Here is a 14,491-nt window from a genome sequence, read left to right as displayed (position 1 = left end):
ATTTGTATTCAAATGGCGCTCTTATCCCTTTTTTTCTTTTACTACCTTTCCTTCCTTCCTTTCTTCCTTCCTTCCTTCCTTTTTTCTCTTTCCTTCCTTTCTTCTGTTCCTTCCTTCCTTTCTTCCATTCCTTCCTTCCTTTTTTCTTCCTTCCCTTCCTTCCTTCTTTCTTTCTTTCCTTTTTCTTTCTTTTCTATCCTTTCTTTTCTCTTTTTCTTCTTTTTTTCTCTCCTTCCTTCCTTCTCTCCTTTCCTCTTTCTTTCTTCCTTTCTTTCTCTTTCCTTCCTTTCTTCTGTTCCTTCCTTCCTTCCATCCATCCATTCATTCATTCCTTTCTTTTTTCTTTCTTCCCTTCTTCCCTCCTTTCTTTTCTTTCTTTTCTTTCCTTTCTTTCTTCTTTCTTCCTTCTCTCCTTCCTTCTCTCCTTTCCTCTTTCTTTCTTTCATTCTTTCTTTCTTTCTTTCCCTATATTGTCTCTTGTCTCTTTGTAAAAAAAACTTGTAATAAAAACTATTTTAAAAATAGGTCAGTATTAACCCAACGTGGTTTTCCACCGTGGTTGGTGCCCACAGATTACATCTTTGGGAAATAACGTCAAGTTTGTGTTTGTGTGTGTTTCCAAATTACTATAGCTACCGCTGCTTATCCCTTCTCTATCTGAGAATGTTTAAACTGAAGAAGGATCACGCAATGAAGTATTCCAGATCCTTGATGGAATATTTTAAGGTAATTGACATTTAATTGCTTTTTATGCAGAAAGGAGAGAGAGAGGGAGGGAGGGAGGGAGGGAGGGAGAGAGAGAGAGAGAGAGAGAGAGAGAGAGAGAGAGAGAGAGAGAGACTATGTTTTTGCAGCTGGGACACAACAGTTTGTTCATGTTTTCAGCCACCAAAGATTATAAAGGGTGAAATAGCTTCAGGAGATGCTGGCCAAGGTGAAGAGCACCGGGGAGGGGAGGGGCGAGGGGCGGGGCCAGCGAGTGGGCGGATCAGCCAGTTCTCCGAACTGCATGCAAAATTAACAACCGGTTCAGTTGAATCGGGCCAAACCGGCTGAATCCCATCTCTGGTGAAACCTTGACAATAAGGGTTTGGGAGGGAACAGGAATAGGAGAAATTGGGGTGGATCCCTTCAAAGAAGCCGTTCCCCAAAAACAAATAAAGGGTGACTTTGGATACAAGATTTTTATTTTTATTTTTATTGCAAATTACTTTCCTCCACCACCACCACCCCCCAAAAAAAACTTACTTTAAGGCCTCCGCCACAACGCTTGGCTCCAGAATTTTAATAAAGCAGATGTAGGATGTATTCAGATTAATTGGCCCTCCGGAGAGAAAGTGCCACCCTACCGGTGATTTTTCACGTAGCCACTTTTGCAAAAAAAAACAGCCATGTCTTTGTGTTGTATATGTAAATATATTACCATAATTACAGGGGTGGGCTTCAAAAATTTTAGCAAGGGGTTCTCCGCCCGGTTGCTGGGTGGGTGTGGCCATGGTGGGCATGGCCTAGTCAGTCTCCTGCACCAATGGGGGGGGGGATTTTGCCCTCCCCGGGCTCCAGAGACTTTCCTCGAGCCTCCAGGAAGACAAAAATGGCCTCCCCAGGCTCCAGAAGCCCTCTGGAGGCCAGAAACAGGCCCATTTCTGTCCTTCCTGAACTTCCAGTATGCCCGTTTTTCGCCCTCCCTGAGCCTCCGGGCGCGCCCTGCACTTACCTGCATCCAAAACGGGCCGCATGGGGACTTAGGGGAGGGGAGGGGAGGGGTGGGTGGGGCCAGCCAGGAGTGGGATTTGGAGGTTCTCCAAACTGCACAGAACCTTACCTAGAGGTTCTCCCGAACCCCAGCAAACCCCCAGCAGCTCACCCCTATATAGATACCTAACACTGAAACATTCATACTCGTGCTGAAAGGTTTTGAAAGGTAACACGTTGTATTTACGGGTTCCTGTAACAGACACACCCCTTTGGATTTTAAAAAATGCAAATGGTTATTTGGTTCGCTAAGGTCATTTTATGCTTCCTTCCACTTCATTGGCTCTCTCTCTCTCTTTCTCTCTCTCTCTTTCTTTTTTTAACAGAATTCATCCAAAGTTTCACAGGCCCCTTCTCCTTGGGGAGGCAAGTAAGTATCCCTCATTCCTGGAGGGGAATTGTAAAATGGGCTATCGGGAAGAAGTAACATTCCTTGACCGATGAAGATCAGTTGTTAGATTAGGTTTAATGTTCCATGGGTTGATGTTTGACAACGAGAAAAAGTTTTATATTTTGAAGAGCTGTAGGTGGCGCAGTGGTTAGAATGCAGTATTGTAGGCTAATTCTGCTGACTGCCAGCAGTTTGGCAGTTCGAGTCTCGCCGGCTCAAGGTTGACTCAGCCTTCCATCCTTCTGAGGTGGGTAAAATGAGGACCCAGATTGTTGGGGGCAAGAGGCTGACTCTGTAAACCATTTAGAGAGGCCTGTAAAGCACTGTAAAGCGGTATATAAGTCTGTGCTATTGCTATTGTCCGTCCTTCCTTCCTTCCTTCCTTCCTTCCTTCCTTCCTTCCTTCCTTCCTTCCTTCCTTCCTTCCCAGTTGTTAGAATGCAGTATTGCAGGCTATTTCTGCCAGGAGTTCGATCCTGACCGGTTCAAGGTTGACTCAGCCTTCCATCCTTCCGGGGTGGGTAAAATGAGGACCCAGATTATTGTGGGGAATAGGCTGACTCTGTAAACCGTTCAGAGAGGCCTATAAAGCACTGTAAAATGGTATATAAGTCTGAGTGCTATAGCTACTTTCCTTCCTTCCTTCCTTCCTTCCTTCCTTCTTTCCTTCCTTCCCTTCCCTTCCCTTCCCTTCCCTTCCCCATCCATCCATCCATCCATCCATCAATATCAGCTTAAGGTTGACTCAGCCTTTCATCCTTCCAAGGTGGGTAAACTGAGGACCCAGATTGTTGGAGTTAAGAGGCTGACTCTTTAAACTGCTTAGGGATGGCTGAAAAGCACTGTGAAGCGGTATATAAATCTGAGTGCTATTGCTATTATATGGATGGATAAATCCCACATTCTCCTTCAGCCTAATTGAAGACCATAAAGGAGTTGATTAGGAAGGGCCACACCATTCCAGAAGAACAAAGAAAAGCTTAAGACCAACGTTAATGTCTGTCTCTTCCCACCAACTGTGATTTGTTCAGTAATAAGAGCCAACAATTATTTAATAGGTATATGAAAACTGCTCTGTTATTAAACTGGAAGCATTATGGAACTCAAAGAAGAACATCTTCGTCCTGTTTTTTGTTTTTGCTTTGCTCTAATTCAGTGCAAAAGTAACTGATTTCAACACCTGAAGCTCAATTTTATTAACCACATACATATTTGGATCTTGTACACCCAGTGTGTGCCACTTGCACTTATTATCAGACGGGCTGCACACGTTGAGATCACCCAAGCTGAACGCAGCCTGTCTACCATGAATAACGTGCCATCCTGAGCGCCTGAGACCATAAAGAACAGGAGGCATTGTCACAACAGAGTCATCCATCATGCTGGGCAGATGCTGATGTAGACAGAGAAGGGAGCCACGGTAGGGTATGAAGGACAATTTGTTTTCCATCCTTGATGGCTTTCCCTTGAACTCTGGGCCAAGGATGCCTCTTGCGGGAAGCAGGTGAGGAGGAAGAAGCGGCTCCATCAGAACCCTTGAGAGAACATGGATCTGGGGCAGAGCAATGTTGCGTGTTGACCAAGATGTTTCATCTCCTGAAGTGGAACTCAACGCTTCTTCAGGCTGGGGTTGACGTGTTCAAACACTGTGCTTCGCTATGTTCTGACCTAGGCTTTCCCAAACCACGAAGCAGACTCCTTGTCCCAACAAAAAACCCTTTTTATTAAGTTATGGTGAATTCCTCTCATTCACATCCAGCAAAGTCTTTCAAGGGTGAATTTACAGTCACTGAACTTATCTGGCTTGGAGAGCTGCCAGGCCGATATCTTCAAAACTTGGCAAGGAGTCTCGGAGAGTCATGAACCAATTAAGTGAACTAATTGTCTCCTGCAAACTCCATTCCCCTTTCCCTCCTCTGGGAGGGGCCATTCATCATCCACCTGTGGCCTTACTCCCAAGTCGACACTTGTTCTTTAGCTGTTCCCTTCGTCTGGCAACTCTGTGCATGCGTACACTGGGAACAGGCTCCAGCTGCTCGTCTGCCTCACTGTTGTCTGATTCCGAAGGCAGCAGATAACTGGCATCTGTCCCTGGCCCCCTCTCTGCCTCCGACGCAGAGCCCTCATCAGAGCCTTCCCCAGACTCCAGGACTGGCCCATGTTCCTCCCCATGTTCCTCCTAACTGTCCGAAACTGCTGCCAGTTCTGCTGGCTGCTGGTGGACCACAACACACTAATGGGGTGGGCAAACTTATTTTTTCCCCATTTTTCACCACCCAAGATAAGCCGTTGAAGGCCACCAAGTACTGTAGATCACACAGGTGTAAATGGTAGGTGTGACCAGCTTCAAATAACACAGGTAGTCCTCGACTTACGACCTCACTTGAGCTCAACATCCTGTTGACATTTGTTAAGTGGATCTTGCCTCATCTTACAACCTTTCTTGCCACGGTGGTTAAGTGCAGTTGTTCAATTAGTCGCACGACTGTTAATTGAATCTGGCCTCCCCGTTGACTTTGCTTTATCACAAGGTCGCAAAAGGGAATCACATGACTCCAGGACACTGCAACCGTCATAAATATGAGTCAGTTGTCAAGCACCCAAATGTAAATCACGTGACCATGGCGATGCAGCAGCAGTCGTAAGAGAGAAAACGGTCATAAGTCGCTTTTTTCAGGGCCGTTGTAATTTTGGTCACTAAACGAAGTGTTGTAAGTCGAGGACGTCCTGTAGGTGGAGGTCAGCCATTCCCATCTTCACATTTCTTCTGAGCAGCGCACTTTTTTCAGAGGTCTGAATGGCTGCTCTAGAGATTCAAATTGTCGTGAGGATTCTACAGTGCACCGTTTTAACCAAGGGCTTGGTTGCTGCCGCCTTTGCACGATGCAAAATCGAAAACAGAAGGCCTTATCTGATTCCTATTTAGTCATTGATCCCTTTTCCTAAGGAAATGGGATCTCTAATCCTGTGAGAGAAAGGCTAATAGATCTTTCACTTAGAACAGCAATACTTAATAAGTATCTACCGTAGTGTGGAGGAAAGGGAAACTACAGCAAATAAAAGGTGTATCTGCAGAATACACAATACAGAATAACAGCATTGGAAGGGACCTTGGAGGTCTTCTAGTCCAACCCTCTGCTTAGGCAGGAAATCCTACACCACTTCAGACAAATGGTTATCCAACATCTTCTTAAAAGCTTCCAGTGTTGGGGCATTTACAACTTCTGGAGGCAAGTTGTTCCGCTGATTAATTGTCCTCACTGTCAGGAAATTCCTCCTTAGTTCTAAGTTGCTTCTCTCCTTGATGAGTTTCCACCCATTGCTTCTTGTCCTGCCTTCCGGTGCTTTGGAGAATAGCTTGACTCCCTCTTCTTTGTGGCAGCCCCTCAAATATTGGAAGACTGCTATCATGTCTCCCCTAGTCCTTCTTTTCATTAAACTAGACATGCCCAGTTCCTGCAACTGTTCTTCATGTGTTTTAGCCTCCAGTCCCCTAATCCTCTTTGTTGCTCTTCTCTGCACTCTTTCTAGAGTCTCCACGTCTTTTTTTACGTCGTGGCAACTAAAACTGGACGCCATGTTCCAAGTATGGCCTTACCAAGGCATGATAAAGTGGTATTAACACTTCACGTGATCTCGATTCTATCCCTCTATTCCAGTGGATAAATCAAATACCTCTGAAGTCCCATCCACGTTATATGGATTTTTGGAATTTTGATCAGTTTCGAATGCATTTTAAAAAAAAAAATGGTTACTCAAGTCTGGGTTGAATGTAAAATTCTGCTTAGGGGCAGCTGTCTCATAGTACTCTAAACTGGCAGGTGTTTTCCTAATTGTTGGTGTTAAAAGAAAATTCACGTGGGAGGATTAGTGAGCACCAAGTAGGTAACTTAAAAGACAACTTCGTAGAAAACACTATCCAGGTGATTTGATGCCAAAGAATTTAAAAGCGCTTAGAATGCCTACAGAAGTAAAGGATTAACACTCTATGTGATGCTGTCTACCACCCAGGAAGGGGGTTTAAGAACAGTTTATACGGAAAGGAGCTAAGCTATTGTAGCAAATTGAATTTTTTTTCTCCCCATCAATTATTAGTCAATAATTCAGGCTGTTTCCTAAGCGAGATGAGAAGATCACAGCATTTTCAGCATCCTTTGTTCTGGGATTATTCTATTCTTTTCCGGTTCCTTCCCAGAAAAGTTGTAATTCCAGTTGTTCGTTTACCAAAACCATTTTTTTAATTCTACCTGTCATATCAAACCTTTTCCCCATAAAATAATGTAGCTTTCCCCCCCACCCCCTTCAATTCTATCATAGAGTCATAGGGATGGAAGGGACCATGGAGATATTCTGGTCTAAGACCTTTCCCAAGGCCTCACAATATTTGAGAGTTGAAAAGAGGAGAAGGTCTTCTTCTAAGGAAGGAAGGAAGGAGAACAGGAACAGAGGGAGGGAGGGAGGGAGGGAGGGAGGGAGGGAGGGAGGGAGGAAGGAAGGAAGGAAGGAAGGAAGGAAGGAAGGAAGGAAGGAAGGAAGGAAGGAAGGAGAACAAGAACAGAGGCAGGGAGGGAGAGAGGGAAGAAGGAAGGAAGGAAGGAAGGAAGGAAGGAAGGAAGGAAGGAAGGAAGGAAGGAAGGAAGGAAGGAAGGAAGGAAACATCATTCTGTTTCTTGGCTAAAGGTAGCCATGAATCATGATCTCTCCAGTCATAGACAGACTCCCACAAGAGACAAGTGACTTCAGTCTCATCCTCATCTCAGTTGGTGGAACTCACATCAACCTGTGGTAGCAGTTCCAGTGGTGAAGCAATCTTTGTGATACTCCACAAAAGTGGTAGATGGAAGAACATCCCACCAACAATCATCACCACAGTCAACAGTCAATGGAAGAAAACAATTTTTTAACTCTTTGCTGAATAGGCCAATTTTTGAAGGACAAATTTCGAACTGAGATGGGGCCGATTCAACGCCAACTCCATCTATGTTTTGATACTAAGCTAGACTGAGAAAATCATGGATACTTTAGAGAAAAGAAAAGACTACATGCTACATGCTTCGCACGAATATTTTGACCCTCGGTGTCCTGCCGTCATTCTTCACCATCCATCCATCCATCATCATCATCATAGTTTGACATGAATCCTATCAAATTTCACATCAGCTTTCCGAAGTAGACTGTTGCATTCAAAAAAAAAATAAAAAAAAATTGGGGGGTTAATATTAGCAAAAGACAGATGCTAACTATTCAATCTGGGAAAAAAAAATGAAATGGCTGACAGAAAATGCACTTGTCACAATATCCAGCAGATTAATTGTCAAGCACAATGGAATAATGTTAATAAAATATGCAAATTAGATACAGCCTTTGGGCTCATGATTGGCTTCCGTAGGGAATCTTGGGATCTGAGAACATATTGCCTAGCGGGGTACTTTTTTAATTTAGCAGCCTGAAAATAATCTTCACAGCATGAGGGGAAATTTGAAAGACTTTAACGGGGAGGGGGGGGGGGAAAAAAACCCTGAATCGTTTTTGTTTGTCCTACTTCACGTTGGTGTTTATTAGTCAACCAACCATACCGAGTAAACAAATCCGACTGAAGACAGCGGTTAATCAAAGATTTCTCTTTGGAACGTTGCCCCTAAATCACTTTGGGACGTCCCGGTGAGATTTGAGGATAAAAGATAGGAATTTAGAGCAATTGTATATTTATTTGGTGCTGAGGCCATCTTGAAAGTATGCTGAGTAAGAAGAAGGCAACTCCACAAGTATATTGAAAGAGACCTACTGAATCAAGATGGCCGACCAGGATTTTAATAGTTAATAGTTTGAAGTTCCTCCTGGGGGCATCCGTAATAAGAATGCCCAGGGAATTCTGGGAAATATGCTTTCAACTATCTCTTAGAGATCCCTGATCTCTTCCCCTCCAAACAGGGAAACACTGAACAAACTGGGTTGAAGCTAGATAGCAGCTGATCATCCATGTCTAGAGACGGGAGGAATCAGGTCTGTTTAAAGGTAAAAATAAATGTCCCCCTCAGACATATGTGCTAGTCATTCCCGACTCTAGGGGGCAGTGCTCATTTCCGTTTCAAAGCCAAAGAGCCAGCGCTGTCCGAAGACGTCTCCGTGGTCATGTGGCCAGCATGATTAAACACCAAAGGTGTATGGAACGCTGTTACCATCCCACCAAAGGTGGTCCCTATTTTTCTACTTGCATTTTTTACGTGCTTTCGAACTGCTAGGTTGGCAGAAGCTGGGACAAGTCACGGGAGCTCACCCCGTTACACGGCGCTAGGGATTCGAACCACTGAACTGCTGACCTTTTGATCGACAAGCTCAGCATCTTAGCTATTGAGCCACCGCCTCCCTTCAATGTATGTTTAGGTATACTGTAGTTAAATGTCTATGGAGATGTAGTTGCAGTTTCTTTCTCTGACTTTTAGTTTCATGCTACAGTGCTAAGGTAGGAGTAGGGAAATCTGTCCAACATTGGTTAGGTTGTTCCAAGGAATTACCAAGTGGTCTTCTTCACCGACCACTTCCACTAACAGAGTGAGCCACTTGTATATAAGAAGAGAGAAAACCTCACTCCCTTCTCGCACTGATGATATTCACTAGTTGGGTTGTGAAAAGTCTGCAAGAAAAGAGCCATAGGTGCTTTTTCCAAGAAGGAAACTGGACTTCCTTGGTTTTTGCTTTGAAAATGTTTCACTTCGCATCCAAGAAACTCTTTCAGTTCTGAAGAAGAACTGAAGAAGCATCTTGGATGAGAAGTGAAATGTTTTCCAAGAAAAACCCAAGAGAGTCCAGTTGTCTCTTTGGAAAAAGCACCTTTGGGACAACTGTGAGTTGGATGATTGAGAATCTCCATTGACATTTATCTAAGCTCAGAGGCCACCAAGGATTCTACACTTAGACTTGTTTGATCAAGTTGACTAGATTGTTCGATCAAGATGTTGTGGCCCGCCAGTGGCCAGCAGAGCTGGCAGCAGTGTCAGACAGTGAGTAGGTTGGGGAGGAACATGGGCCAGTCCTGGGGTCTGGGGAAAGCTCGGACGAGGGCTCTGCGTCGGAGGCAGAGAGGGTGATAGACAGCAGTGAGGCAGAGGAAAAGCTGGATCCTGTTCCCAGTGTGCGCATGCGCAGAGCTGCCGGAAGACAAGAACAACTAAGAAAGCAGGGTCGACTCAGGAGTAAAGCCACACCTTGGAGATGATTGGCCCCTCCCATAGGAAACAAAAGAGGAGCGAATGGGGAGGGGGCTTTTGCAGGAAACAATTCGTTCAGTCAGTCGTTTCAAGAGTGGAAAGTTCTGTTTGTGACTCTAAGAGACTCTGTGCCATGTTTTGACTTACACTGCGTTTGGAAACTAGTTATCTGGCACCTTGCCAAGCGAGATAAGGTCTGTGTTGATAAATATTCCTTTGAAAGACTGTTTGGACAGGCCTGGCTGACTGTGAATGAAAGGAATTCACAGTCGTGTAAATAACAGAGGTTTTGTTGGGACCAAGACTCTGCTTCCTCTGTTTTTTAAGGGAGCCTAGGTCAGAACAGAAGATGACAAGGGCTCTACACTTAGACATGTTTGATCAAGTTGACTCGATTCACAACCCAAGGTGTGATAGAAATCAAATCAAACAGATCTTCCTCCTTTTCCCAGGAGCACAGAAACGCCATCCCCTATGTCTCTGAGCCCCTCGCCCATCAGCAACCTTGGAAGCACCACAAGCACAGCAGGCTCCTCTTCAGTGGGGACTGTCAGCATCCCCCAACGGATCCACCACATGGCCGCCAGCCACGTCAACATCACCAACAATGTCTTGCGGAGCTACGAACATTGGGACATGGCCGACAAACTGACAAAAGAAAACAAAGGTATCGCCTCCTTCCCCTTCTTCTCCCTCTCCTTGGAGATCTGCTGAGGCTACGTTGATAATGATTAGACCCAGCATCTCTTGAATAGAATAGAATAGAATAGAATAGAATAGAATAGAATAGAATAGAGTAGAGTAGAGTAGAGTAGAGTAGAGTAGAGTAGAGTAGAGTAGAGTAGAGTAGAATAGAATAGAATAGAATAGAATAGAATAGAATAGAATAGAATAGAATAGAATAGAATAGAAGAAAATAAAGAATGGAATGGAATGGAATGGAATGGAATGGAATGGAATGGAATGGAATAGAATAGAATAGAATAGAATAGAATAGAATAGAATAGAATAGAATAGAATAGAGAATGGAATGGAATGGAATGGAATGGAATGGAATGGAATAGAATAGAATAGAATAGAATAGAATAGAATAGAATAGAATAGAATAGAATAGAATAGAATAGAATAGAATAGAATAGAATAGAATAGAATAGAACGAAAATAGAGAATAAAGAATGGAATGGAGTATATAGAGAGGAGAGAGGAGAGTAGAAATAGAGTAGAAAATGGAATGAATATAGAATAGAATAAAATAGAGAATGGAATGAGAATGAGAATGCAGAATGCAGAATAGAATGGAATGGGAGAGGATAGGATAGGACAGGACAGGGCAGAGCAGAGCCGGACAGGACAGGGCAGGACAGGACAGGACAGGACAGGACAGGACAGAACAGAACAGAACAGAACAGAACAGAACAGAACAGAACAGAACAGAACAGAACAGAACAGAACAGACTAAGAAAATAAAGAATGGAACGGAACGGAATGGAACAGAACAGAACAGAACTGAACTGAACTGAACTGAACTGAACTGAACTGAACTGAACTGAACAGAACAGAACAGAACAGAACAGAACAGAACAGAACAGAATTCTTTATTGGCCAAGTGTGATTAGACACACAAGGAATTTGTCTTCTTGCTGGTTAATAGAACATGCTGGTTCACTGAGTTGCATAGTTACTCTTTGTGGTGAGGATTACTCTTCACCAAAGGGGGAATCAATGGGTGGGAAGGCCCAGAACATTTCTGTTTTTTCTTCCTCATATAGACTAATCCTGTGAAGCGTATCAGACAGGGCTCCGAGTGTAAAGGGGATTTGAGAAAAGGGAGTGTGAGAGGACGGGATGGTGCCCTGACCCTCTTAAAGAGAGCCAAGTAAAAGACCAAACTACATACCCTCCCCCTTATAAAATATAAAGGCTCACTAGAGGGTCATTGCTTGCTATTATATATGGGCCCATGTCTGAACTCAGACAAGAACATGGAAATTTAGTACTCTTGCCAAGGTTTCATCCATTAGTGTTGATTCCTGCCTTATTCTGTTCAAAACTAGACATTCTGAAATACTACAAGTCCATTAAATATAAGTTCCAAGATGATAGATAGATAGATAGATAGATAGATAGATAGATAGATAGATAGATAGATAGTAGATAGATAGATAGATAGATAGATAGATAGAGATAGATAGATAGATGATAGATAGATAGATAGATAGATAGATAGATAGATAGATAGATAGATAGGTAGGTAGGTAGGTAGGTAGGAGGTGGGTAGGTAGATAGGTAGATATAGACTGACACAGGTGAGAGAGAGACAGAGGTGTAGGTAGGTAGATAGAGAGAGAGAGAGATGAGAGAGAGATAAGATAAGATAAGATAAGATAAGATAAGATAAGATAAGATAAGATAAGATAAGATAAGATAAGATAAGATAAGATAAGATAAGATAAGATAAGATAAGATAAGATAAACGGACAGATGGACAGACATGACAGATGACAGATATAAATAGATGACAGATGGAAGATGGATAGATATGGATGTATAGATAGACATAGATAGATAGATAGATAGATAGATAGATAGATAGATAGATAGACAGACAGACAGACAGACAGAGAGGGGGGGAGAGAGAGAGAGAATTGGGAGCATAGAAAACTAACCAATAAATTGCATGCTACTTGTTTTGGGAATATACTGGCCCCTCCGGTAGACGAGCAGAAAATAACACTACTTTCGGTTTTTCAGAGTTCTTCATAGACTTGGACTTGGTGATGGGTCCATTGACACAACACAGCAGTATGACCAACCTGGTCCGTTACATTCGTCAAGGACTCCATTGGCTTCGCACGGAAGCACACTTGTTGTAGTGACGGCCATGCCCCCCCCTGTCACCACTCCATCCCGTTTCCTTCATCGGCACCCAGGTGATCCCCGATGGACAGCCACTTCCTCCTGTAACTGTATCCATAGAGTTTAATTTTGTTGCCGTCTCTCTTTCTGTCTTATACAAAACACGAACTGTTCTACCTGTCCGAAATGGAATTGCCATAAATGGAAAATGTAGCTTCCAAGCAGGGTACGTGTTCCTCGTGTTAAACCAGTGTCGGTTATATCCTTGGTCTACGAACTTCTAGATCCTGCCAATATTGCCATCTGTAACCTCCAGAATGGCCATTGCCTGCAGTATTGCACTTTGATCCAGAAGTATGTTTGAGGAGAAAGGGTTAATAACATTTTGAGGGCCCCTTTCGGAAAGTTCTCACGCCTGCCAATTAATGCAGAGGACCTCCCTCTTCCCAACACAACTGTTGTCCTTTTGAGACAAGCCATCCCTATCCTCAGTTTAGTCCTGACTTGTTACTTGACAAGAGGTCATTGTTACAATCGCAGAAGTGTGGTCCTTAAACAAGTGTGACGTCAAGCATTTCCACGCTGCCGTAGACACCAAGACATATATAACACATGTATCACAAAAGACTTTGGGAGATCTCTATAGAGAGGCCAGTAAGATGTCACGTTTTGTAATTCTGATTCTGTGGATCTCCATTTTTTAAGGGGCTACAACCAGACCCTTTTTAAATCTATTTCACTACCATGGAAGTCTTTTAAAATGAAAAAGGTATCCAGTAATCCATGCTGTAGGACTCATCTCTCTCTCTCTCTCTCTCTCCCTCTCTCTCCCCCTCTCCCTCCCTTTCTTTCTCTCCTCTCTCTCTTCTCTGTGTCTCTCTCTCCTTTCTCTCTCCCCCTTCTCCCTCCCTTTCTCTCTCTCCTCTCTCTCTTCTCTGTGTTTCTCCCTCTCTCTCCCTCTCTCTCCCCCTCTCCCTCCCTTTCTTTCTCTCCTCTCTCTCTTCTCTGTGTCTCTCTCTCCTTTCTCTCTCCCCCTTCTCCCTCCCTTTCTCTCTCTCCTCTCTCTCTTCTCTGTGTTTCTCCCTCTCTCTCTCTCTCGCTGTGTTTCTCTCTCTCCTCTCTCTCCCTCTCCCTCCCTCTCTCTCCCCCTCTCCCTCCTTTATCTCTCCCTCCCTCCCTTTCTCTCTCTCCTCTCTCTCTTCTCTGTGTTTCTCTCTTTCTCTCTCTCTCTCATCTAAAAAAAATTAAGGATGATTTTTTTTGTCATTCTAAATATGTGGGGCAGCTCCACAAATTACCATAAGATTCAACTAAGGTAATCTCATTTAATTGAGCCATTTGTAGATGGAGGGATGTCCATTAGACAGCAACCATAATTACCACCACGGCAATGGATGTCGTGATGGAAATGAGGCCAATTGTCTGAAGATGTCCTCATGTGAATGAAACTGTAATGTTATGCAAATGACATGCGTTGACCCTCCTTGCCTCATTTGCATGAGGATATCATCCTTGCTCAAAGATACGTTGAAATGGCCTCCTCTAGACTTCTTGGGAAAGGGACGGTTGGACTTGGTGAGCTGTTTCAGAGGGACGTCTAAAAGGAAACCAGATTGTTTGCATCCAGAGTCTGCTAAATAGGTTTTGTTGAAGCAAGGTTTCACTGTATCCAAAGTTGTGCTGGCTGGGGAATTCTGGGAATTGAAGTCCAGAAATCTTAAATTTGCCAAGGTTGAGAAACAGAGATGGAGGGTTCTCGTCTAGGATGGCCCCTTATCTAAGCCTACTGAGAAAGCTCAGTATAATCATTGTAATGACTCCATTTCTAGGATAGCCTAGAGAGGTGTTGGGTTGTTGTTTGTTTGTTTCATTCCTTACTACAAGGCTCCTGAGGTGTCCTTCCTATCTTTCAAACCTGTCCTTCTTTGTGGGTTGCAGTACGCGCCATGCTCTGGTTTTAATGAAGCCCTTCAGGCGTTCAGCGTAGTCTTCTATTTGCAGGGGGGCAATGGCTTTAATAGGAGCACCAACATGTCACGGGGGAAGATTTGGGAGTTTTCAAATCCTTTCAGAACCAGGGGTGGGCTGCTAGGGGTTCTCAGCAGTTCGGGAGAACCTCTAGCTAAGTTTCTGTGCAGTTTGGAGAACCCGCAAATCCCACTTCTGGCTGGCCCTGCCCACCATGCCCCACCCCTACCAGGAGTCTCCACGCGGCCCATTTTAGATGCAGGTAAGTGCAGGGTTCATGTGGAGCCTCGGGGAGGGCAAAAAATGGGCCTAC

General features: G+C 43.9%; 1 protein-coding gene across 1 annotated transcript in view; it reads left to right on the top strand.

Annotated features, from left to right (window-relative positions):
* The window catches only part of AFF2 (ALF transcription elongation factor 2), a 159,473-nt gene extending 147,246 nt beyond the window's left edge, over positions 1-12,227 (top strand). Inside the window, 4 exon segments of the mRNA XM_070951779.1 lie at positions 633-726; positions 2,082-2,125; positions 9,807-10,021; positions 12,106-12,227. Of these exon segments, the coding sequence (XP_070807880.1) occupies positions 633-726; positions 2,082-2,125; positions 9,807-10,021; positions 12,106-12,227 (475 nt within the window).
* Positions 12,228-14,491: the final 2,264 nt, after the last annotated feature.

The sequence above is a fragment of the Pituophis catenifer genome, unplaced genomic scaffold, assembly GCF_029215685.1.
Source record: "Pituophis catenifer annectens isolate HBS135680 unplaced genomic scaffold, rPitCat1.0.hap2 SCAF_11, whole genome shotgun sequence".
Classification (NCBI taxonomy): Eukaryota; Metazoa; Chordata; class Lepidosauria; order Squamata; family Colubridae; genus Pituophis; species Pituophis catenifer.
The sequence above is the reverse complement of the archived record's forward strand: the minus strand, read 5'-3'. Positions and strand labels throughout refer to the sequence as shown.